Genomic DNA, 24,407 nt, shown 5'->3' with positions numbered 1-24,407 from the left:
GAGGTGGCAGGTGTTCCAGTTACACAGCAGCTAAGCCACGCTGCTGTCCAGCACAGGGAGCTCACCCTGGGTTGTAGCCTTTGTTTAAAACCCTTCCCTTGAACAGTTTAACTTCTTAGTGCAGTTTACCGTGGCTTGCTCTCGGGCCAGTGGCCAAGCTGCCACACCATGCTAGCTAACTTCTGTACATCTCTGTTTTTGTTAATCTTTTTTTTTTTTTTTAGACAAGGTCTCCCCATGTAGTGCAGGGTGGCCTTGAACTCGATAATACAGCCCAGGCTGGCCTCAAACTCACAGCTTCCTAGTGCTGGAATCACGACATCCACCACCACACTTGGCAGTTTGTGTTTATCTTTAACTGTAACTTAATGTTGTTACAATGTAGGCAACAACAAGCCTTATAATTAGCAGTGCTTATATTTTATCATCTAGGGAATTACGGATATTTTTGAATCATAGTAAACTTGTTATGAATAAAATTTAATCTCATTAAAATTTACACTCATCACTGTAAATTTACAATAATTCTGACCGTTACTCTTATTTAATGGGTTAATAAGGATGTACACATTACTGTATTATTAGTTTTAACAATGTTTACATAATTACATTTCAACATAATCAACTTCTTTTGTAATCTCATGTACTTATTTTATGCACTTAACATTTTTCTGAGAAGGTGTTTATATACTTTACAAGAGCCCGAGACCTGGCCCACCGCCGTCTGGAGTCCACACTCTGAAGCTTCCCCGTCAGTCTCTCCAGCCTCTCTCCACTGCACAGCTGCCAACTGTTAACCAGGTGGTGTGTGTGTGAAGTGCTGGGGTCTCAGGGAAGCCCGAGATGAAAATAACACAGTTCCTGACGTCACAGTGGAGAGGAGGGAGGGCTGACCATCTAACATGAGACAGAAGCAGTCCCGTAACTACACAGGCGGCGACGACAGCCCGGAGAAGGGGCACCTTCCAAAGCCAGGGCTGGCGAAGGCCTCTTGGAGACGCCTGGCACCAAGTGTTAAGGGTAAGCAGGACCAGGTCCGGTGAGGAAAGGTCAGAGCCTGCGACTCCAGAAACCACGGCACACCCTTTTGGAAACAATGTGAGTCTCATATGTTTTTTCCAAAAAAAAAGATGAACCACCCAGTACTGAAGTACTGCAAAGAAACACGACTGTCTGAGCAGGGTACAGAGACTCTAGGCACTGGAGAGAAGAAAACCAGCTTAGATTTTTCAGAATTGAAAAGGGCATTTTCCCTCAATAATATAAAAAATGTCTTTTCATGTGAACAGTGGCGATCCACGGGCAGAAACTTGGAATTCAGAACCAAAGCCTGCTGATTATGGTAAGCCGGTTTCCTAGTGGGGAGAAATAACAACAAGGCCTTTCCATGATATGTACAAAGTGGTTGTAGACCAGCTTTCCTGTGGGTCCTGAGCAGATGACACAAACATGCGTTTTTCAGAACTGCTTACACTGAATAACTGAGATGGGTGCAGTGACATTTGTAAGAATGAATGGTCCCCAGTTCTCCACTCGGGACACCCCTGAGGAGGGATGAGGGTTCTGAATGGCTTTGTCAGGGTGGAGATGGGACAGAGCAGCCGTGACCCGAGTGTCTAAATGGGGACACTGCTAATCTCAGGAATCGGCGTGCACATCTGACTAGCCGTCAGGGCTTCTGACAGCAGCAGGCGGTGCCCACACTCTTCCTAGAATTACGTGCCTTGCTAACCTTCCTTGTTTTCATAAGCTGACCGGGACATATTATTTTGATTCAACTTTATCAATATTAAATTACAGCATGTTTCCTCTTTTTATTATAGAAACAAAAAGTTGCAATAAACTTCCTGTCTCTCTGCAGTTAGTTTCACTCGGGAACTGGAGCTGTATTATTCGAGTGGGGATCCAAGTTAGGACTGGAAAGCATAATCAGTGCACTGCAAGGTACTGTGTACCATTAAACCCAATGGTGCCTTGTTTCTCCAACTCTACAAGTACATTTAATGCTCTTAGAAACAAAACTATTCCCAGAACTGGAAAAGTTGATTCCTGTGACTGTGTTAATATTAACCTTGAAATGCCTGCCATCTACCATTATACCCTGTATTTTGTCCATAAAAGTTTCAGTAAACTTAAAGCCCTGACACAGTTATTATGAACAGACCTCTATCTGGGAATGATTACACTTGCATATGGATTTAACTTAGCATAGGAATAAGTTAGCACCTTTCTTTGACCTCTTGCTGAGTACAACACACAAACAAAATCCAGAACTGATGAGTACTGTACAGCAGCTGGCTTCCCCAGGTGGCAACAGGGGCTCTAACAATGATGATCCGGTCATTCAGCAAGTGTGGGTTTTGGAAGCGAGCATCTGCCAGTCTTATTAACTGGGAGTTGAACTGTTTTTATGAACTTCCAACCTCAACAACTTAAATGCATTCTTGAAATAGACTCACACAATTTTATAAAAAATCAAACACTATTGTCTTGCATTTTCACACCCCTCAGTGTCTGGAAGTAGTTGAGAGTCCTTGAGAGGGTTCTGCAGAGCCCCACCTTCCCCGTTCAGTCTGAGGGAGCCTTCTTCTGGCTCAAACCTCTTCTCCACAGACAACTGCATTTAAGAAATATAATGACATCTGTGGCAGGAGACACACAACTGGCATTTTCCAAAGTCCTCCCTGGGGGAATATTGTCAACACTGTGTTCTGAAAATATTTTTAATGAAGTTATACATTTCTTGCTTTAAGAACCTGCTTTGGGAGATCACAGGAATAGAAGTTAAAACTGCAGATTAGTTTAAGCCCAATGACCCAAAGTGACGAAGATTCTAAACTCCAGGGAATCTAAGTGTGAGCGTGCAGACTGTGGGTTCTTGTGCCCTGTGAGAAGGCTGTGAGGCAGGGATCATTTTACCACACCTAGAAGCAGCCATCAGCTGCAAAGCTCCAGGTTAATGCTGTCTAACAGAAGGATGAAGCAAAGCACAAAACAATCTGAAAAATCTCCAGGAACAAAGCTAACCAAGTGTAAGGAACAAGTGGAATTATTTTAATAATACATTTTATTTAACTCACTACTACACTGTGTATCTACACTACTACCATTTCAAAATGCCATCCATATAAAAATACGAATGAAATAGTTCCCTTTTCAGGTCTAAGTTTTTAAAATTCATATGTTTTTTGCACTTACGACCCATCTCAGCTCAGCCCGTCCACAGTAACCAGGTGTGGTCACCATCATGTTAAACAGTGCAGAGTGGGGGTGCAGCACCTGTTTTGTATGTGGGAGGCCCTGGACTCCACCCTAGCCTCATAAACCAAACCAAAACACAGCATCTCTACCCTGCTCAGGAGGGATGGCCACCTAAATTCTACAATATTTAAACATGGCTTTCTAGTTTCAGAGATTCACACTTTCAAATGTATTTGTGCAAGAGTCCAGTATTTGCAGGTGTAACTCACAAGTTTCAGAAGCTATTCTTTGTGTCTGAACAAAATAGTTTAGTTGCAATTGATAGCAAATAACATAGGCCCACGAGTGATCAGGTCATGTGTAATAACAGTTATTTTTTACTGTTTTCTTTCGCTTTCAATATAACTTGTTTATTCTATAAATATTGAGTCTTCTCAGTACATTACATTGTCAAAATACAAAAGTGTCAATTTTAAAAATAAACTCAATGAAATAGCAAAATACATGTAACTGTATAATCAGCTTTGCTTACTCTATGCAACTTTCAAGGGTAACACTAATTTGAAGTGGTGGACAGTCTATACACCCATGAGCTCTAACAGGCTTTAATGACTTTCTGCCACCTGCTAATCTGCCTGCAGCCCTAAAGAGATTACCTTAGACAAGTGCTGCTTTATAATGTCGTCGTCTCTTTGCACCACCTTCCTCATTTCTTGGGCCCCCAGGTAGGCAGCATTAGCTACATGTAGAAAACAAAGAAGACAAACATTAGCTCACGATGATCTCAGGAACTCACATACCTCCCTTTGTGCCAGTGCTGTCTGATACAGGATGCCGGGAGGTCCGCAGATGCCCAGGAGCCATGTCACGCGCGTGGTCTCTGCAATGAGAGCGCGTCCTACAGGACCCTTCTGTCTGCCTCACTTGGCTTCCCCATAGCACACGCACCACACTGGACATTCTTCTGAGCGGCTTTTTTCCTGGTAATCTCCCTTCCAGGATGCACAGACCTTCTGCGCTGTCCTAGATTACAGGCAATTTACAGTTTCCCTCTGTTGCCTTCTTAGGTTTCTTTGCTGCTTTCTAAGTCACACTAATTAGTTCTTTTTGCATTTATTCATTCAGAGACAAGCTTACTGAGCACTGCAGGATTACGCTACAGCTTGCTCTAGGCAATGGACAGGATACAAAAACTACCTGTTATCACTGAACTTATGGTAAGAAAGTGCTAGCAGCTAGATTGTGCAGGAAAGTTTGGGGCCCTATTTTGTGTACCGTGCCCTGAAGACTTCTCTGCCTGAGGAAGCGGGGTGGGCCACGCAGACGCCAGGGACAGAGGGGGAACACCTGCAGCCTGAGGACTCAGGAAAGCCCTGTGCTGTGGAGGGTGAGGTGCGGAGCGGAAGTGGGGGGCGGGAGGCTGGCCCGGGATTCCTCTTCAGGGCTCTTCAGGGCTCGCACAGGTGCTATTTGCTGATCACATCACGATGCCTTAAGGAAAACTGTCCTAGAGCACTGTTTTCTGACTTCTCTGCACACATGAGAAAGGCTTCTTTAGGCTTCATACATGGACACTATTTGGCTAGCCAGAGAACTGCAATTTAAAAATAATTTTCTCTAAGAACCCAGAGGACACTGCTCTCCTTCACTGAAACACAGTACCCGTATTACTGAGGCAATCTGAGTCTCCTCCTCTGTGGGCTCTGTGTGTGTCAGCTCTGGAAGCTTTAAAGCCTGCTTGTTACTAATGATTTAGATTGTTATGATGGTGTGCCGTGACAGTCTTTCCCAGTTCACTTACTCCGCAGTTCTGGGAAAGCCCCCGACACTGCGGGACACAGCCTCCCCTTGCTTGCACTATTCTAAGTCGTTTGCTTTTATCTTTCTTCTAAAACTGAACTTTTTTGGGTCATTGTTTTACTTCTTGTTTGTTAACCTCAGTTTTGTCTTTTATCCTTGTAGTAAAGTCTGAAGTTTGATCAAAATTTTAAGATGTCTGGGGTCTGTTTTGGTCTCTGAATACGTCTCTGTCAAAGCTCCCTGTCTTGCGTTTATCAGCATGTTTTCTGACCTACGAGGATAACAGGCAGCTTTGAGGTTCTGCTCTTCTGGTTGCCTCCATTTATCTAAGTTCATTTGTTTCTTTACTTTCCTCAAATTCTTTAACATTGGAGGGCTTTTTTAAGCATCTGGTGAGCCTCAGGTGTTTATTCATTTTTACATGAAAAGCAATAAGAAGTTTTGCAGGAAAGTCAGTTTTCCCGATTGGCAGGCTCCACTGTAGAGTTATAGTGTCATCTTAAAAGGCCCTGATCTTCCAGAACATATGCAGGTCTCTCCTTTCGTTTTGGCTCTGCACACGTTTTATTTCCCTCTTTGCCTAGAGGTGAGCTGCCGTCTGGCAGGGAGGTGGGAAGGGTGACATTCTGTAAGTACTCCTGTTTGCAGAGGGGTTCTCAGTCTCATCCTTCTCATGCTTGGAACCTCGAATCTCAAGTACTTGGGTTCCTCAGGGGAGACAGATGCCACCAGTCCCAACCAGGGTAGTACAGAGAAGCTTCCGGCAATGATAAAGATGTTCCGTGCCCATCCTGTCCCCTACAGCTGCCATCAGCCACAACATGCTTACTGACCACATGAAATATGGCTCTTATGGCGGAGGAACTGAATTTTTAATGTAACTGTGAGTGATCTCAACCTGAACAGGAGCACGTGCCTGGCGGCACTGGACTAGACAGGCGGGTGCAGCACTGGAACTGTCTGCCCCACCCGCGCCCCACACTGGCCACCCTGCTCCAGAACTGCACCTAGAGTTCCTGTTGACCAAGGGCCTCTCTCATTTCCTCGTGACCCTCAAAGACTTCCTTTGATATCAGATACTAGAATGAAATAAAGGCAAGTATTTGTGATCCATTTAGCCCTTTCCAGAATAAAGTTTGCCTTTTTTTATAAATAACTTTTATTAACTTCTTCAATTTCACAACAATTCTAAAACATGGCTTCATCTTTATTAGTCTAACCAGTTTCTGTGTTCATACAGGGGCCCTTGCTATGTCCCAGGACTAAAGTGGACAAAAGATGATCCCTACTGCACAGGACTCACAGTCTACTAGTTTCAAGGTGCTTCATACCACGTACATATAACAAGCAACCTCTTCTATTCAAATATCTTAGTGGTAGTTGTTACATAATAGCCATTACATAAATAGTTGATATTTTTATCAATCACTTCTGATACCAGTATAAATGCAGATGGGGGTAAATATTCTCCTATATGTATTTTTTTTTACTTAATCTCCTAAATCAAGCCAGAATATTTGGTCAAAACTATACATTAAGCACGTGGAGCACAAGCCTCTATGTTGTGATTCCAGAGTTAGAGCTATCTTTCTTTTCCTGTGATATAAGTCCAGGCATTTATTATAACGAATTTAATTAAAGCAACAGGGACTTGGTTAATACATTATGGTCCATCCATTCAATTAAATCAACATATAACCTGCCAAAATTATACTGAGACTATAAAATGTCAACCACATACATAAGAATAATGTAATCACAAAACAATGCAATATGACCCCAATTATAAAAACAGAGGTGTGGTACAGATATATATATATATATATATATATATATATATATATATATATATATATAAAGATGAGTAAAATCATCAGCTCTGGTGGTTGGAACCCCAGGGATTTGCTGGTCCTCCCTTCTCTCCCCCCATTCCTTCCTTCCCGAGTGGTGATAGTGCTTCTTCTATTGTCCAATAACAATTCTCTATTTTCCTCAATGATCTATCACATTTTTCTTATTTCTTTTTTTTGGTACCAGGAATCAAACTCACAACCTTGTGCTTGCTAGGCAGGCACTTATGCCGCTGAGCTAAATCCCCAGCCCTCATTTTTCTTATTTCTATCATTTTATCTCCAAATCTCCGAACACACCCAGCGACTCATCCGTTCCCTCCCTCCCGGGTCCGGTGCTGGAACGCTGCTCTCCAGGGCTGCTGACAGCTGTCGCCTTGGACCTCCCGTCGCCACTGCTCTGGACCCCACTCCCTGTTTTATGGACTCCAGCCTGACTTCCTCTGTCTCGGTTTGCCCCCGTCACTGAAGCACATTTTCCAGTAAGTAATAATAAAAAGGTACACGACGTTAGACCTGATGAATGTGTACATTCTTAGTTTTCTTTTTTGACACGATTCCTACTTTGACAGCGCACAGGATTTTAAACTGAAAGTGGGAACCCTCCCAGTGGATGACCTTCCCGCGTCTAAGGCTAGTGCTCCCGTCCTAGTGTTCGGCATGTAACTACTTCCGACCCGTCAGGTGCCCGAACCCCCAGCCCTGGGACTCCTCCCACCCTCAGCTCAGCTCTGGGGTTCTGGCGTTCCTCAGGATGTGACCTAGAATACCGCCTGTAATTGGAGGGCAGCCCAATCTCGTTTCTGGAAGTTCTTCTTTTATTACATCTTTGATGATTTCCTGTTCTGTTTTCTCTGACTTTTGGAACTTCTGTGAGGTATCAGACCTCCTAGACTCATCCTTTAAGTTGTATTTTTCTGGAGTGCTTTTCTTTTTCTACTTACACACTTTCTAGAAGATTGCTTCAGGTTTGTCTTTTAGCTTTCTATGATATTTCTATTTTGCCTGTCAAGATCCGTTTGAGAACATTTTCTCATTCTCTTTCCTTTTTATATGACTCTATTCCTTGTGCTATGATGCTGTTTAGGATTCCTGAGAGTAGAGGGCTTCTGTTTTTAAGAGCTCACTCTCTTTCTTCCTGTTCATTGCATTACCGATTTCGCATGAGTCTTCCTCTTCTGGCCTGCATTTCTGATTTGGACTCTTAGCTGTTTTTGGGGGTACTGGAAATCGAACTTAGGGCCTCGTGCCTGCCAGGCAGGTGATGTGCTGCATGGCTGAGCCGCATCCCTGGCCGGACTCTTTCCTTAAGGAAATGTCTGATTTACTTGCATTATATGAAGCAATGTACTCTAAAAGTAACTCCTGCTGTCTTTACCTGTATTTGTTAGCTGTAAACTCATGCAGGACTTCTGTCCTACTGATTGGAAAGCTTTCACTTGTCAGGGAAAGGCCATCTTTTCCCACCTGGATAGGTTTTTGTTTTGTTTTTGACCAAGTGGGCTTCTGTATCCAACCAGTTCCCCTGAAAACATAAGAGCTACAAGATTCGGGAAGTTCGGTCACAGTCGTGTTTCCCTGGAGAACTGGGAAGCAGATGGCTTTCCGTGAGGACCTGCGACAGCGGGACAGAAGCTGGCCACCCTGATGCACATGAGGGTAGAGACAGCCCACTCAATGGGAAGCGGGTGCCACTGGTGGCCAGAGTGTATATTAAAACTTCTGCAAATCAGTAAGAAAAACTCACATGGTCCAACCTCAACTTATGGAATAGACTTGAGGAGCAATTTTAGAAGTTAGTCAAATTATGAAAAGGTTTTCAACCTGATGAAAGGTACTCAACCTCAGTTGTTATTATCATGGAAATGTAAATTTAAATATTTGGAGCTCATCCAATATGGTATGTGCTGGAGTACCAAATGAGATCACCGACAAATCAATGGTTATAAGAAACAGTCAGTTCTTTATGTGGTTCTTTTCCCTTTATGGAGGAAAAGCATTGTCCAAGTAAAAAGTTAAATTTTAAAATTTAAGAACAAACTATCTTAATAGACTAAAATATATTTAAACACACACACGCACACACACGCACACACAGTGCCACTATGCAACGACTAGACTGAATGAAATTTAAACAAACAAGGGCTGGGATTTAGCTCAGCAGCATAAGTGCCTGCCTTGCAAGTGCGTGATCGTGTATTCAATCCCTGATACTGATAAAACAAAAATTTTTTTTTCTAAAAACAAAACAAGACCCAACATGGTGGCACCCGAGACTGAGGCAGTAAGGCTGCAAGCTAAGCCCAGGCCGGGCAGCTCAGTGACGCAGCAAGACCCTGCCTCAAAACAAAGACTACAAAGAGAGCTCTGGATACAGCTCAGCGTGCAGGCTGCGGCCTTAACGGTGGGTACCACAGACGGTACCTAGTGTCCTCAGCAAATGGAGCAACACGAGCTCATGCACAAACCGATGGGGCAGTGCAAATCGGTGTAAACACGCGGGAAGCAATTTGGAACTATTCTGTGAGGCTGAACCTTATGTTTCCTCTTCTAGATAAAATCTCAGCAGAAATTCATGCACCAGTTCACTGAGAGGCACACATAAACATGTTCTTGACAGTATTAATTTTTTAGTTTTTAAAAATATTACTATGATTTTTAGTATTTTATTTGGCATTACTGGGATTGAGTCCAGGACATCATGCATACCAGGTAAGCACATTACCATTCAGCTTTGACAGTACTGATTTTAATGGTTCTAAATTGGAAACATGTCAAACATCATTAACAGTAGGATGAATATACTGAAGTACATCCAGCCTTGGCACAGTATTGAGCAGTCTGATACAGACAGCCGGCTGAGGCACACACACTGCAGGTTCGCCAGCATGGCCTTGAGTAACGCTGATGAACAGAATTAAAACTACGTGCAACAACACGGAAGAACACTGAGATGAAGAACCCAGACACAAAAGAACTACACCAGGCAATTCCAGCTTTATAAAGTTCAAAACCAGACAAAACTAAGTAACACTGCCCGGTGTCAATACTCAGTCACATGGGCGGATGGCACGGGGGCACTGGAGGGGCACAGGGAGGCTTCTGAGGCCCAGGCAGGGTGCCTTCTGAGTGGGGTGGCAGGGAAATTTCATGTGACAGTTCATGGGCATATACATTTATGCTTTAAGTATTTTTGGCATAATTAAATTAGGAAACATTTAAAAATTCAAATAGTTTTTAAGGAGTCTTACATTTCTAAGAATGAATTTTCATCAGGGTCCCATTCTACCTTTCTTACTTTTTTCCTGGTAATTTCATATATATGAAATGCTTAAAAAAAAAAAAACAACAGAATACTAGTTTCTTTTCCAGTAATTATTCTGAGGAAGTCACTGCTGTCATTCCTCAGAAATGCTCGAAATGTAACACAGTGGTCAGAAATAATAATACCAAACAGAAGTGTAATTTCCTAAGTGGAAAACACATTTCTCTTGGCAATGACTGTCAACAGCATTCCTGGAAACCATGCAGATTTGGATTTAAAGCTCCACAGTCAAGGAAATGTCTAGTACCAGGAGTAATGGAAACAAAAACATGAAAGAAACAGGCTGGTTTAGAAGAATGCTAATTGTTTATTTTTGCTTCATTAAAAATAAGATGCGGCGGGGGGCGGGGGGCCAAGAGTCTAACACTGTTTGCTGCCAACACCACTGAAATCAGTTTCCTGTCTGAATAGTACTGCGGGGCTTCAACTTACCGCAGAAGGGCTGAGAGGTCTGAAAGCGCGGAGTGAAGGAGTTAATGTGACAGTCCTCCAAGGGTACATAAGCTACAACAGAGGCGGTCTTCCATTCAGCCCTGTCACCCATCCTGACGCCATTTGGTCAGTCTGGAAAAGTCCTACGTCATCTTCAAGTCCAAGCTCATTTATCTTCTCCTCACTGCCCAGTTACACCTGACCTCTCCTCCCAAATACTACTCAGGCCCCGAATCTAGACTTGCAACAGTCCTCACTGGGATACATAAGTCTTCGTGCTCCTCACCTGGTGCACTATAAATAACGTGAAGGGCAGGAGCTACGTGTCACTCCGTATTTTCTCCCTTGACTGCTTGGTTTATAGCAGGTGTGCATGAGAAAGGGCTGCTAAGTGAAACCTGTGCTAAAGAACAAGGAAGGAGGTGCTTAGCCAGCACTGTTGGAGAGGTGGGAGGAAAAGCCAGCAATCCTGCTAAAAGCAGGCCAGGAGCTGAGATCAGATGGAGGCCGGAAGAGGAGCCTGAGCTGACACTGAAAAGCCAAGACGGCAGGTGCTGATACAAGAAATGGGATGACCTGCCACGCAGCCAGACGCGGGGTATGTGAGCACTAGCTCTCGCAGCCAGGGTTCACGTACAACTACACACAATTAATTGTCAAGGATTAAAGAAGATGCATGAATAGCTTTCTTTATAAAATTTTAAAAATTTTATGAGTAAAAATTTGTAAGTTAAGGTCCCCCTTGCTTATTTTTACTGTCTTCTGTTTGCCATGAACCAGTTGTCTTCTGCGATGCCCCTCTGCTAAACCACCCTGCCCTGGAGCCAGCTGATTATGGACTGAAACCTCCACAAACTGGGAGCTAAATAAAGCTTTCCTCCTTTAACTTTGGGTGTCAGGTATTTTGTCCCATGAGACAAGTAGCTAAATATGTAATATGTCTTTAATTCTTTCAGGAAGATACTGAGAAAGGGCATAGCTGGGCTGAATGGAATTTCTAGTTCTTTGAGTAATCTGCAACTGATTTCCATAGGGTGGGACTAGTTTACATTTACATCAACAATGTAGAAGTAAGTGTTCCTTTCCTCCCACAGTCTTGCCAACATTTCTTGTTTTTTGAGTTTATGATGATAGCCATTCTTCCTGGAGTGAAACAAACCTCAGTGTAGTTTAATTTGCTTTTCTCTAGTGGCCAGTGATGCTGAACATTTTTATTGGTTACCTGAATTTCTTCTGAGAAGTGCTATTCATTTCACTCATTGCTTATTTTTTTATTTGGTCTTTTATGGAAGGCATGTAATTTTTTTGAGCTCCTTAAACATTATAGGTGTATTAGTCCTTCATTTGAAGTATAGCTGGTAATTTTTTTTCCATTTGGTAGGTTGTCTCTTCACTCTGTTGGTTGTTGCTACTGCTGTGCAGATTTAATTTGCTAGGATCCCATTTGTTGATTGCTGATACTGTGTTTTGTTCCACTGGCGTTTTGTTCAGAAAGTCCTGTCTATGCCTGTATCTTCAAGAATTTTACCTATTTTATCTTTCAGCAGATTAAGTGTTTCTGCATTCATATTCAGACCTTTGATCTGTTCTGATTTTAGTTTAGTATATGTTGAAAGACATGGGTCTAGAGTCAATCTTCTGCATATGGAAAGCCAGTTTTCCTGCCATCATTTTTTAAATAAGCTCTCTTTCTTCCAGTGAGTGACTGTTTTGGGGGCCTTTGTTAACAATCAAACAGCTAAATCTATCCACCAAATACTGTAATGCACATTTTATTAAGATCGATTTTTTCCTTGTAAACATCGTGGTTTATTTTAGACATGCAGAATCTATCATCCTTTTTAAAGAAGCTCACTAGAAGTAAAATATCACTCAGAATAGACCAAAGCACTAATCATCCCTGTACTGCACATACTCACATGGTTTCCTGCCTCCACAGTGCACCTATCCAAATTAAATTGTGCCCCTCTCCACTAATTAATTCCCTTTGCTTTGGCACTATTTCTTTTCCTTGATATGATGGCAAAATTAAACAAACTAGGGCATTCTATTGTGAAATTTTACTGCTGCTACTAGATCCCACACGGCAACACAGGAGCACAACTTAGCTTCCCATCTGCAGGTGTACCTTCAGAAAGCTAGTGTTATAGGACTTTATTCAACCTGATAAAAGCCACTTATGACCACGCTACTGTCAAGATCTCATTAAGTGGGGAAAAGCTGACAGCTTTCCCTCCAAAATCAGGAACAATATAAGAATGTCCACCACCACTCTTGTTCAATACAGTCCTGGAAACAGCCAGAGCAATCAGGAATAAAAGAGATGTATACAGGAAAGAAAGAAATCAAATTATCATGATTTCCAGATAACATGATCCTTTACACAGAAGACTTACAAAAATTCCACCAAAAAATCCTACAAATAATAATCAAATTCAGCAGTATACTAGGATAGAAAAATCACACAAAAATCGATAGCATTCCTGTACACCAATAATGAACTCACTAAGACAGAAACTAGGAAAATAATGCCATTCACAATAGCATCAAGAAAATATTATTTAGGGATCATTCTAAACAAGGAAATAAAGATCTCTACAACACAAACTACAGAACTCTGAAAAAAATTAGAAAATTGAAAATCATTCCTCATTCTCGGAGAGGCAGAATCAATACTGTCATACATACATACATACAGATTTAATGCAATACCAACCAAAATACCAGTTATCACAGAACTGGAGAAAATAATCCTAAAATTCATATGGAACCAGAAGAAAAACAGAATAGTAAAAGCAATCCCGGGTAAGAAGAACAAAGCAGGAGGCATCACAGTCTCAGATTTCAAATTATATTGCGAAGCTACGGTGGTAAAAACAGCCTTGCACTGGTACAAAAAAACAGATATGTAGATCAATGGACAGAACAGAGAACTCAAAAAGCAACCCAAGACATGTTCAGCCATTTGATCTTTCACAAAGTGATCAAAATATATGCTGGAGGAAAGATAGATAATCTGGTAAATATAGACCCATTAAAATCAAAATGGATCAAAGGTCTAAGTATTCAAACAGAAACATTTAATCTAATGGAAGATAAAAATCAGTAGAAGTACTTTATGCAAGGTCTCACTCTGTGAGTCAGGCTGGCCTTGAAACTCACTAGCCCGGGCTGGTCTCTAACCCTCTGTATCAACCTCCTGAATGCTGGGATTAAAGGCATTCACCACCAAGCTCAAGTTTAAAACAGATAAAGCTCTTGATGTCACAGATACAGCAACAGAACCCAACTGCACAAGAAATAATATTCAGAATCAACAAATGGGATCACCTCAAATTTAAAAAGTTCTGCACAGTAAAAAAGCGATAAGACAACCTATGGAATGGAAAAATATTTTGCAGCTATATCTCAGATGAAGGACTAATATCTATAATGTATAAAGAACTCACAAAAAATTAGAGCACCCTCCATTAAAAAATTAATCAAACAATGGGCAGCTGAAACAAACAGATACTTCTCAGATGAAATACAAGTGACAAATCAATACATGGAAAAATGTTCAGCATCACTCACCATTAGAGAAATACAAATTAAAACCACTCCAGGAAGAATGGCTATCATCACCAACTCAAAAAGCAAAAAATATCGGAAAGGCTAGGGGAAAAAAGGAAGCCTTCCACACTGCTGTTGGGAATGTAAACTACTGTCACCACTATGGAAATCAGTATGGAGACTGCTAAAAAAATCCTAGAGATTTGACGCAGTTATTTCCTGCTAGGTACCCTGCTGAAGGAGTTAAAGATACCACATTACAGTGATGCACACATGCCCATGTTAACAGCCGCACAACTTACAAAGGCCAAATCTTGGAAGAGGCCTATATATCCATTAACACATGAACGCATGAAGAAAATGCATTTATTTATACACGATAGAGCACTACTCTGCTATAAACAAGGATCAATTTGAGTCATCTGTAGAAAAATAAGATACACCTTGACATTCTTATGCTAATGAAATATATCAGATACATGGCATAAATACTTTTTCTTTTATGAAAAACCCGTAAGAGTAAAATAAAAGACAGATAATAGGAAGTAGGGAGACAGATTTTTCTCAAATGGCAAAGGGATCAAGAGAGGTAAGGAGAGGGGTAAGCTGGGAAGGAAAAGGGATAAAAATAATTGAGACGTATTATGTACCTGACCGACTCCACACAGTGAGTATAATCATTATATAATGCAAATGTACTAATTAAAAAGATTAAAAAATATTTGCTGGGTGGAAAAAGGGTTGGGCTATTTATTTCCATGATGGGAGGGCAGTAGAGGAGAGTAAATAAACCTGCAGAGAGTTCAAATGGTAACAATTAAAAACGATCTCTGTAAAGACTGTACAGTCTTGGGAACCAAGGCAGGCTCTACTATGGACGGGTAGCAACACGTGCATGCAGGGGTCCCAGGATCATTGAGAAATAAACTGCAGCCCCTGCTCTGAAGCTCTCTTCCCAGGGCTTGTGAGGCCCAAAGACATTCTGCAGAACACGGCTGTGCTGGACGTCACTGTGTGGACAGTGAGTGGAGTTACAGCTTTAGCGAGGTGTTTGGAGGGTAATGGAGTCCAGGGAAAATGAACTTCAGGACCACCTTCCAGGGTGGGGGAAGATGTGATGAAACACACTCCTCAGGTCCCCTGAGTACTTCTACTGAGGCATGGAGAAGTCAGTACACGACTTCTCCTTAACCCTTTGAGGAGGAACGTGACACAGTTCTGACTTTGTGTTAACTAAATGGGTTAGCAAGTCTACACCAAGGATGGAGAAGACCCACCCCGGGTGGCTCATCACCTGGAGGGACAAAAGGCAAGGAGGAAGGACGAATGCATCCCGCTCTTGGGAGAAGCTCCAGTCTCCCTTTGGGTTGGACCTGTCTCCTGGCTTCCAGCGTGGACTCTTCAGCCTGTCATCACCGAGCCTTCGGACTTCTGTCGCAGACCCATCAGCCTGCTGGTGTGCACTTGCACAAAACACTAGGGTGAACTCCAGACCTTGGATTGAATGCTTCGGCCTCCAGTGTGCAGCCACCCTCCGCACACTTCCTCATCGGACTCTGTGGCTGACCATCGTAAGCCAATCTTATTGTTTCTTTTACATCTGTACATCTCGTGTTATATCTTTCTCTCTAGTAAAACGCTGACTCATACAGAGAGCCTGAGGATTTTGTTTTTTAATAAGCCAAAGCCTAACCAGTAATCAGCCTGTTTCTTTTGTCCTTTTCCTTCTGTTGTCAGACTGTCAGACAAGGAGGCCTATGATTCCAGGAGCCACTGTGTGACCGTGACCTGCGCAGGAGAAAGGCCACATGCTGAGGACCACACAGGGGAAATGGCCCACAGCCCTGACGCTCTCGCAGGGAAGCTATTTACTTCTGGACTTCCTATACCTAGATTTCCTGGTGCGCAAGGGAGACAAAGCCTCACCTGGCCACTGTTACTTAGTTTTATGTTATCTATATTCAACTCAATTCCAAGTGACTGAATTTTTTTGTTTTTGGTCAGAGCGCAGGGGAAGTAAATGACTTCCATGAATTTCTGGGTACCAGAAGGAAGGTGGCATCAACACACTGTACGCAGTATCCAGGGCTTCCCCTAAGAAGGTAGGGGAGGAGCTGATGGAAGAAGAGTTTCCCAGGGACAGTTCCTCGCCGTACATCCTCTGAATATCCATGAAGATTTGGGGATGGAGGGTTGAGCCAGCGAGGGTTGCATGCTAGCAACATTTGGGTTGAGAATATACTGTGACACCAGGAGGACCAGGCGGCGTGAGCAGCTCACTGGAGCAGCGATCTGCGCAGAGCTGCTGGCAGAGGAGGATGGCCCGGCAGGCAGCAAGAAGCAGAAGGCTCTGTCAGGAGTGCGCAGGCCTGCATCCGCCCAGGCACCCAGAGGAGCATCCACCAAGCAGAAATCCTTTAGTAGCTCTTGTTTTGTTTTTTTAAAGTTGTTTTCCACCTTTCCTAATGGTGCCAAATGTGGCTTTTAGCAATGCAGAAACTGGATCTAAAAATGAAACTGTCTCATTCTAGAATTTATGTCAAATTTGAGGAAGAATGTTTATTATTCATAAAGTGTACTGTCTGTTTCCCTGCGCCAAGGGTCTGGCTATTACACTGTCCATTTCATCTGGAAACAGGTAACCCTACCTAGGTGACACCCCATTTACCAAAGTGAAAAACAACTCAGTGCTGTAGAACTAAAAAACGCAAGAGATTTTAATATATAAGTAAAAATTCTTTAGAAAAAAATAAGATACACGCAGGACCTTTCAATTCTAAACCAAACAGTGACACCCTAAGTCCCATTTCTAATCCCCTTGGGTCCTACCTAATACTGACCGTAAAACTTTTTCCCTTTATTCTTAAACTTTAGGCTAAACTTTGATCATTAAAAGCTGCAATTGGATTTTCCAAACCGATTTCTATAAGCTTCTCATATAAAGGGGAGAATGGGTAATCGGGAATCTGACTTCTTCCCCCAGAAAGTTATTCTGGGGCTGAGTTATAAATAATCCAAGAGGAATTTGTGAGTCCTGATTGAAGCATATATTGTCAGCTCATTAAATGGTTCAGTTCATTTTATACCATGTGGATGTATAAAAGTTATTTCCATGTTTATTAAGGAAAGACTATGAGAGTTTCTTTTACAAGAATATATTCAATGTAATGTGGGCCGCCAGGAATTCCCTGCGTCTCTGGGCTGTGTTTTTGTAGTCAGGTAACAGAAAGGAAAAAAAAAAAAAAAAAAACAAACCATCAGTTTAGCCTAACAAAAATACCTCAGAATATTTTAAAAAGTTAATTACTTGACCTGTGATATTTCTGAGCTAAAATATTTTTTCTTTTAGCTGTTATCAGAAAATCCAAGTTAACTGTCTCAATGCCAAGTCTATTTCTCATGAAATGGAAGAACATCTACTCTAAAGAAAATATATAGTAGCAAACCTTCTACAATTAAAATTAAGGGGAAAATCCATGCATGTTCTTTAAAAATAATACTTAAAACAATCTAATCATGCCAATGATACTAATGAACACTGCAGAATGTTTATGGCCCATGCTAACTGAGTCAGGGCTCCCCCTCTCTGCATGTCAGGTGGAAAGGTATTTCAGCCCTCACATGGAGAACACTAGTGCCACAGAACACTAGCCTATGGGTAGGGATGCGCCGTCCCAGTCAAAGGGTAGCAACATTTGAAATACTTGAATGTTTTGATTCTTTGAATTTTTCAGAGCTTACAACAACAGAAAATATGTGTATAAACTAAAGGATACGGAGAAACAGTGTCTATCCAGATAGGGCAGGATTTATTATCCACCACTTGGACTCGGGAACTTCCTCCATTTGTTTCCGTAAGATTTCTACCGAAGCACAGACATTACATAATGTGCAAACCCCGCAAGGCCTCCTGCGAGTCAAGCTGGCAAGTTAAAGGTCATCGTTCGGAAAAGCCCACTAAGCACGGTAAGGCTGGGTCTCCCGAGACAGCAAGGACCTTCTTCTGTTTGTTGTAAGCAAGATTATCAGGAGTCACCTGAAGGACGGCCAGGGTGCAGGGTGGAGGCTACTTCTGTGACAGCTGCCACAAAAGAAGACTGGGTGGCACGGCAGATCCAGAGGGGACAGGTGGGAAAAGCCGGCTAAGAGGCCTGAGATGCGTGGTCAAGGGTTGGCCTGTAGTTACTCCAGGAGACTAAGTCCAAGCAGAGAATAAACCAAGAACACAGAGAGGAAGACAGGACCTTCTCTCCCTTTACACATAGCTGGACAGACTGGGCAGCTCACTGGAAAAGCACAGAGATACTGAAGCAAACGTTCCGTGGGACACCAGACAGCTGGAAATACAGGCAAGGGACTAGAAGACCAGGAGAAAAGGTCGTCAGAAACAAAAGGGCTGTGTTTCAAGTCTGCAGGCTGGCTTCTGGAATAGACATGAGGAATGGTCAGTCTGGCTTACAGTCTATTTTGCACCTGATATAACTCTCCACATACTTCTCTGTATTCTTTTCATCTTACGTGTGAATCTACAATTATCGTAATGTAAAAGTTTAGTTAAAAACAGAAGGCATTCTTCAGCTAGGGATTCATTTGCTTCCTGAAGGTAGAGGTTTCCTCCAGTAACCGCATGACTGGAAGGCTCTGGGTGCCTGGGTCAGGAAGCCACAGACACGGTGAGCTGTGTAGGCTGCACGCGCTTGGAGCTGTGGGAAGATGCAGTCGGAAGTCACAGCTGTAACTAAAGGGAGGATTCTTTCCCTACAATGACAGAGTGCACAGCTACCCGTGGGACCTTCTCCGAAACAGACCACAGACGAGCTCACAGAACATGCTTATGTAAATGCAAAGGAACTGAAGTTATCTTATGTATATTATCAGATTATAGTGCAATGAAATTGGAAATCAATGGCAAAAACTGCATGGACACATGGATATTAAATAACACCCTCTCAAAGAATGAATGAGTCACAAATGAAATTAAAGAAGAAATTAGACAGTTTCTACAATTAAACAATAATGCTAATATAACACACTGGAACCTATGGGATGCAGGAAAGCAGTCCTGCGAAGGAAATTTACAGCAGTGAATTCCCACATCAGAAAAACAGAGTGAGCTCAAGTAAACAACTTAATGTTGAGCCTCAAAGCTTCTAGAAAAAGAAGAGCAAGTCAAGCCAAAACTTGTAATAAGGAGGAAGTAACTAAGATTTGAGCAGAAATTAATGCAATTAAGATCCCAAAATGATATAAAGAATCAACCAATTGAAAAGCTGGTTCTTTGAAAGAGTAAATAAAATAGACAAATCCTTAGCCAACCTTAGACTTAAATCCATACAATGAGGAAAGAAAAGGGTGAAATAACAATAGATCCTGCAGAAATAAAGATCATCGACACCTACTTCAAGAACCTATACTCTAATAAGATGAGAAACACAGAACAAATGGGCAGATTCCTGGATACATACGAATTACCAAAGCTGAATCAAGAAGATATAAAAATCCTACATAACCCAGTATCAATGAAATTGAAGAAGTAATTAAGAAATACCAACAAAGAAATGCCCAGGTCCTGACAGATTCACTAATGAATTCCACAAGAAATTTAGAGAAGATCTAATACCACTACTCATCCAACTCTTCAGTGAAATTGAAAGGCAAACAATACTCCCTAATTCTTTCCTAGAAGCAAGTGTTAACCTGATACCAAAACCAGAGAAGAATCCAACCCAAAAAGTGAACTATAGGCTATTCCTCCTAAGGAACAAAGACATAAAAATTCTCAAAAAGATACTGGAAAATAGAATGCAGCAAATCATCAAGATTATACACCATGACCAAGTAAGATTCATCCAGGCATGAAAGGATGGTTCAACATATGCACATCAACAGATATAATATACCACATTAACAGAATCAAGGATAGAAACCACACGATCACCTCAATAGATATAGAAAAAGCATCTGAAAAAGTACAATACCAATTCATGATAACATCTCTAAAGAAAATTAGAATAGAAGGTTGTTATTTCAATTTGATAAAAGTCATCTATCAAAAACCAACAGTCAACATCATATTAAGTGGTCAAAAATGCAAACCTTTCACTCTCCTACCAGGAATGAGACAAGGACACCCACCATCACTATCCTATTCCATATAGCTTTGGAAGCATTAGCTAGAACAATTAGACAAGAGAACAAAATGGAATAAGGATAGGAAAGAAGATGTTAAACTGTCATTATTGGTGGGAAAATTCCACCACAGAATCCTAGAATTAATAACCACATTGAGTCGTATAGCTGGGTACAAAGTCGACACTCCAAGATCAGCAGCATGCCTGTACACAAACAACAACTCACCTTTCACAATAGCATCAAAAAGTGAAACACTGAAAAATCCAGCATTCTGAAAAAGCAGAGATACTGAAGAGGAGATTAGAAAATGGAAAGATTTTGCTCTTTTGTAGGAAGAACCAACACAGTGAAAGTGCTCATACTTCCAAAACTGTTATACAGATTTAACGCAACCGCAGTCAGAATACCAATAGCAAACCTCACAGAATAGAGACACCATTCCTAAAATCCATTCGGAAGCAGAAGAGACCTACAAGAGCAAAGCAATTCTCGGCCACAAAGGCAAGCAAGGGGCATCACAATCCCTGACTTGAAATTATACTAAGCTGCCATGATAAAAACAGCATGGTACTGGCAAAAAATAAGACCCAAAGATCAAGGTGCAAATTACAAGATGCAGAAATAACTCCACACACACTCAGCCACCCCTTCTTCTACAAAGTGGCCAATGTGTTCACTGGAAGAAAGCCTCTTTAATAAATGGTGTTGGGAAAACTGATTTCTACATGCTGACTATTAAACCTAGTCCTGTATCTCTCACCATGTACTAAACTGCAACTGAAATAGAACAAAGACCTAAATATTAAATCAGAAATACTTACTCTGTTGAAAGAATAGGTCAAACTCTTGAAGACATAGGTATAGGCAAGGACTATGAACCCCAGTTACATGGGAGCTATCACAAAGAATCAGCAGTTGGGACCTCATCTTATTACAAAGCTTTGCACCGTGCAGAAACCACCAACAGAGTGAAGAGACAGCGCACAGAAGGAGAAACAAAAGTCTACCGGCCATTTCTCAGACACAGGACCAACATTTAGGATACATGACGAACAAAATCAGGTCCCTCAGATTAAAAAACTCAATCCAAAAACTGGCATCTGAAATGGACACTCAGATGAAGAAGTGGAAATGCCAACAAACATAAGAAGAAGTGTTCAGCGTCACTGGTCACCCGGTAAACACACATCAGAACAGCAGTGAGATCAGGTCTCACTTCGGAAAGAATGGCTATTATCAAGAAAGCAACCAATAGCAGATGCTGGAGGGGCTGTGGGAGAAAGGAGCCCTTCTCCACTGTTGGTGGGAGTGTAAACCGGTGCAACCACTGTGGAAATCAGTACGGAGATTCTTCAGAAAACTAAAACTAGAGGTTCCACTTTGCCGCATCTGTTCCCCTTCTAGGTGAAAAAACAAGAGTTCAAAAGCATCACACACCCACGTTTACAGCGGCACAATCTGCAGCAGCTAAATCTTGGAAACAGCCCACACGCCCACGTGCAGATGGATGGATACACTGCACAACCCAGGACCACACTGCGGTAAGGAAGAATAACGTGAGGCATTCTTAGGTAAGCAGCAGAAATAATTTCAAGTGAAATGAATCAGACACACACGTTTAAATACCACATTCTCTTGTGTGAGAAACCAAAGGGTAAATAAGGCCTGAAATGGCTGATAGGTACTGGGAAGTAGGAAGAAAATGTTCACACGGGGAGGGGAACAGGGACTGGAGAAGGGAGGGGAAGGAATGAGTGTGAAAAATGGGGAGAATGAAGCAAAATGGAAACAAAGCTTTGTAAGTGGGGAGGGGAAGGAGGGGAAAGCGAAGGTGAGGAGAAGAAGAACTGGGATACATTTTGTGCAGGTACACATTTCCTGTGACGAAAGGATCATTATGTGCGTAAGACTGTACCAACACAATTAACTTAAACATTGAAAATACAAATTATATTTTAAACTTTTGGAGACAAGTAGCAGAAACATTCCCTGTCACATGCAGGAACTATAACCAGCAAAAGTCCCAGTATAGAGTATACTACCACGATGATCATTTATTCCTTCTATAACTAAAGCTTCCCTAAAAACAGTTAGAGGGAGAAGATCAAAACACAGCTTCCGGAATGAGCGGCAGCCCTGCGGGAGTAACTGCCGAGCTCACAGGACTCACTCGGGAGCTGCCCGAGCCCCGCGTGGCTGCGCGGCACACACAGAAGGCTTGTCACTTGTCCCCGCCGAGGGAAGTCAGAAGCAGGTTCCACGGGTTCCACTGACCTGCTGTCAGAGCTCACCTCACCCTCGCCAGAACTCACTTTATTTCTAGTTTTAAACTTGTGGGAGGAAAAACATCTAACAAACAATTGCATGTGTGCTGTTCATCTGCTGTGTGAGATTACTCTGTAGACACTTCCATATACGGTAATAAATACATTCCTTTAAAATACACTTACCAAGGCAGGAGGGCTGAAGCATACTGGTCAGTGGAAACTCCGTCTTTATATCTACGACTTGAAGGATGAGGCCAGCTAGCCAGGACTTGACGACGTCAGGACACGGTTTAAGCAGTAAGTAGCTGATGGCGTAGAGAGCGTACCGAAACCAGCACAGCAGCGGGGTGGCGATCTTGCCGTTGGGTGACTCGGCCATACGTTCGATGGTGGGGAACAGCAGAAAGGCGTGGACGACCTGCGGTGAACAGGACCTTGGGTGAGAGGTTTCCTCACGGCACAGCCCACTGCTCACTGCTCTGTTATATTTTCTACACAGTGGTGACAAATGACCGTGTCTTAGAGACCCGTCAGATGGACGAGAATTACCACGTATGGGCAGGGGTATAAATAATGACCCCCTAGAAATACTGCGGTTGATTTTCATGGTAGGGCGAGTGAGTTTCCTGGATGACTCCCAGACCATGTTAGCAATTCACACTTCCCTTGAAGAACTGCTGCAATCAGGACCTGACATGCCTTTGCAGGAGTTACGCCTGCCCCGCTGACTCACCATGATATCTGAAGAAAACAGCCACATAAATGTCTGCTTCCACTCAGCATTATTTTAACTATTGATTATACTTATATGCTGATAATTGATTATACCTGCAGCTCTCCTATTCCTTCATGTTACCAGCAAAGCATAATCTTTAACAGAACCAATATATTCCTAACAATGGATCCAACCTTAATAACGCAGAAGCCGGGTACCAGGGAAGTTGGGAATCTCTACTAGGCTACTGGAAGATGTTTAAGGACAACAATATCATTCCTGCTCAGTGTGTCAGAATCACAGGAAACACATTTTAATAACTTAGCAAGAGAAAACACGGCATCAATGAAGTTATTTTAAGTCTTCCATTATTGACCTCATTATTTTCTGAGATTAGTATGTATACACATACATAATTTCTAAGGGAATCAGAAAAGTCAAAATAGTTAAACACAATCCCTATTTTAAGAGAGTAATATAAAATGCAACAGATCAAATTATTAACAGAATGCTGAACTTTGTCTAAACCAAATCTTAAACTGTTAAGTATAACACATATAGTAGGAGATATAATTAAAAATACAGTGAATATTTATTTTAAAAAACAGCACAGTAAGACACCTTGTTGTTAATCCTTAAAATACCGTGACCACCCTGTGAACGCACTTCTTATCAGTGTTGTTACTTTCTGAAGCGTTCTGAAGCCCTCAGTTATGTGTTTAGTTGTGCTGCTACAGCTGCCTTGACGTCTTGTATTGATTCAAATGCTCACTTTTACGGTCATTAAGGCTGGTGGCCAGGCGTAGTGGCACACGCTTATAATCAGAGCACTCAGAAGGCTGAGACAGGAGGATCCTCATGAGTTTGAGGCCAGCCTAGGCTGCAAAGTGAGTTCCAAGCCGGCCTGAACAATATAGTAAGACTGTCTCAAAAAAAAAAGACAAGACTTTGGGGAAGAGCCGGAAGCTGCATGGTCTCAGACCTGGCGCAGCGGATGGGTGAGACGCAGTGTCACAGCTTTATGGCCGCGCTTTCCTGTGCTGGCACCTAGCATCACTCACTGTGCTTCTCATCACACCGGCAAAGACGCTCACAGAAAACAGCTTCCCGAACAGTTTCAGAAGGTGCTCGGA

At 42.2% G+C, this 24,407-nt stretch overlaps 1 protein-coding gene and 1 long non-coding RNA gene across 13 annotated transcripts in view; one reads left to right on the top strand and one right to left on the bottom strand.

Moving 5' to 3' along the window:
- Positions 1 to 24,407, bottom strand: part of Ldah (lipid droplet associated hydrolase) — a 133,927-nt gene that overhangs the window by 10,218 nt on the left and 99,302 nt on the right. For 9 of the 10 annotated variants that reach the window (XM_063231995.1, XM_063231962.1, XM_013155978.3 and 6 more), the window contains 2 exons: positions 22,743 to 22,977; positions 3,858 to 3,940 (listed from right to left, as the gene is read on the bottom strand). In XM_063231995.1, the coding sequence (XP_063088065.1) occupies positions 3,858 to 3,940; positions 22,743 to 22,977 (318 nt within the window). Of the gene's footprint in view, positions 1 to 398; positions 1,356 to 3,857; positions 3,941 to 22,742; positions 22,978 to 24,407 lie in introns of those variants that run through there. The other variant, XM_063232000.1, reaches the window with a different exon arrangement.
- On the top strand, positions 1,232 to 16,035 carry LOC134471847 (uncharacterized). 3 transcript variants are annotated; one of them, XR_010041562.1, is made up of 5 exons: positions 1,281 to 1,342; positions 1,862 to 1,944; positions 4,327 to 4,418; positions 7,156 to 7,333; positions 15,898 to 16,035. It is a non-coding gene; the product is annotated as an uncharacterized LOC134471847 (long non-coding RNA). The 3 variants fall into 3 exon arrangements; XR_010041563.1 differs by lacking the exon at positions 1,862 to 1,944 and having other exon boundaries at positions 1,232 to 1,342; XR_010041564.1 differs by lacking the exons at positions 1,862 to 1,944; positions 4,327 to 4,418 and having other exon boundaries at positions 1,251 to 1,342.

Source organism: Cavia porcellus, unplaced genomic scaffold (assembly GCF_034190915.1).
Source record: "Cavia porcellus strain 051 isolate PalLab524CR breed Dunkin Hartley unplaced genomic scaffold, mCavPor4.1 scaffold_1, whole genome shotgun sequence".
Lineage (NCBI taxonomy): Eukaryota > Metazoa > Chordata > Mammalia > Rodentia > Caviidae > Cavia > Cavia porcellus.
This window is presented reverse-complemented; position numbering and strand designations above follow the sequence as displayed.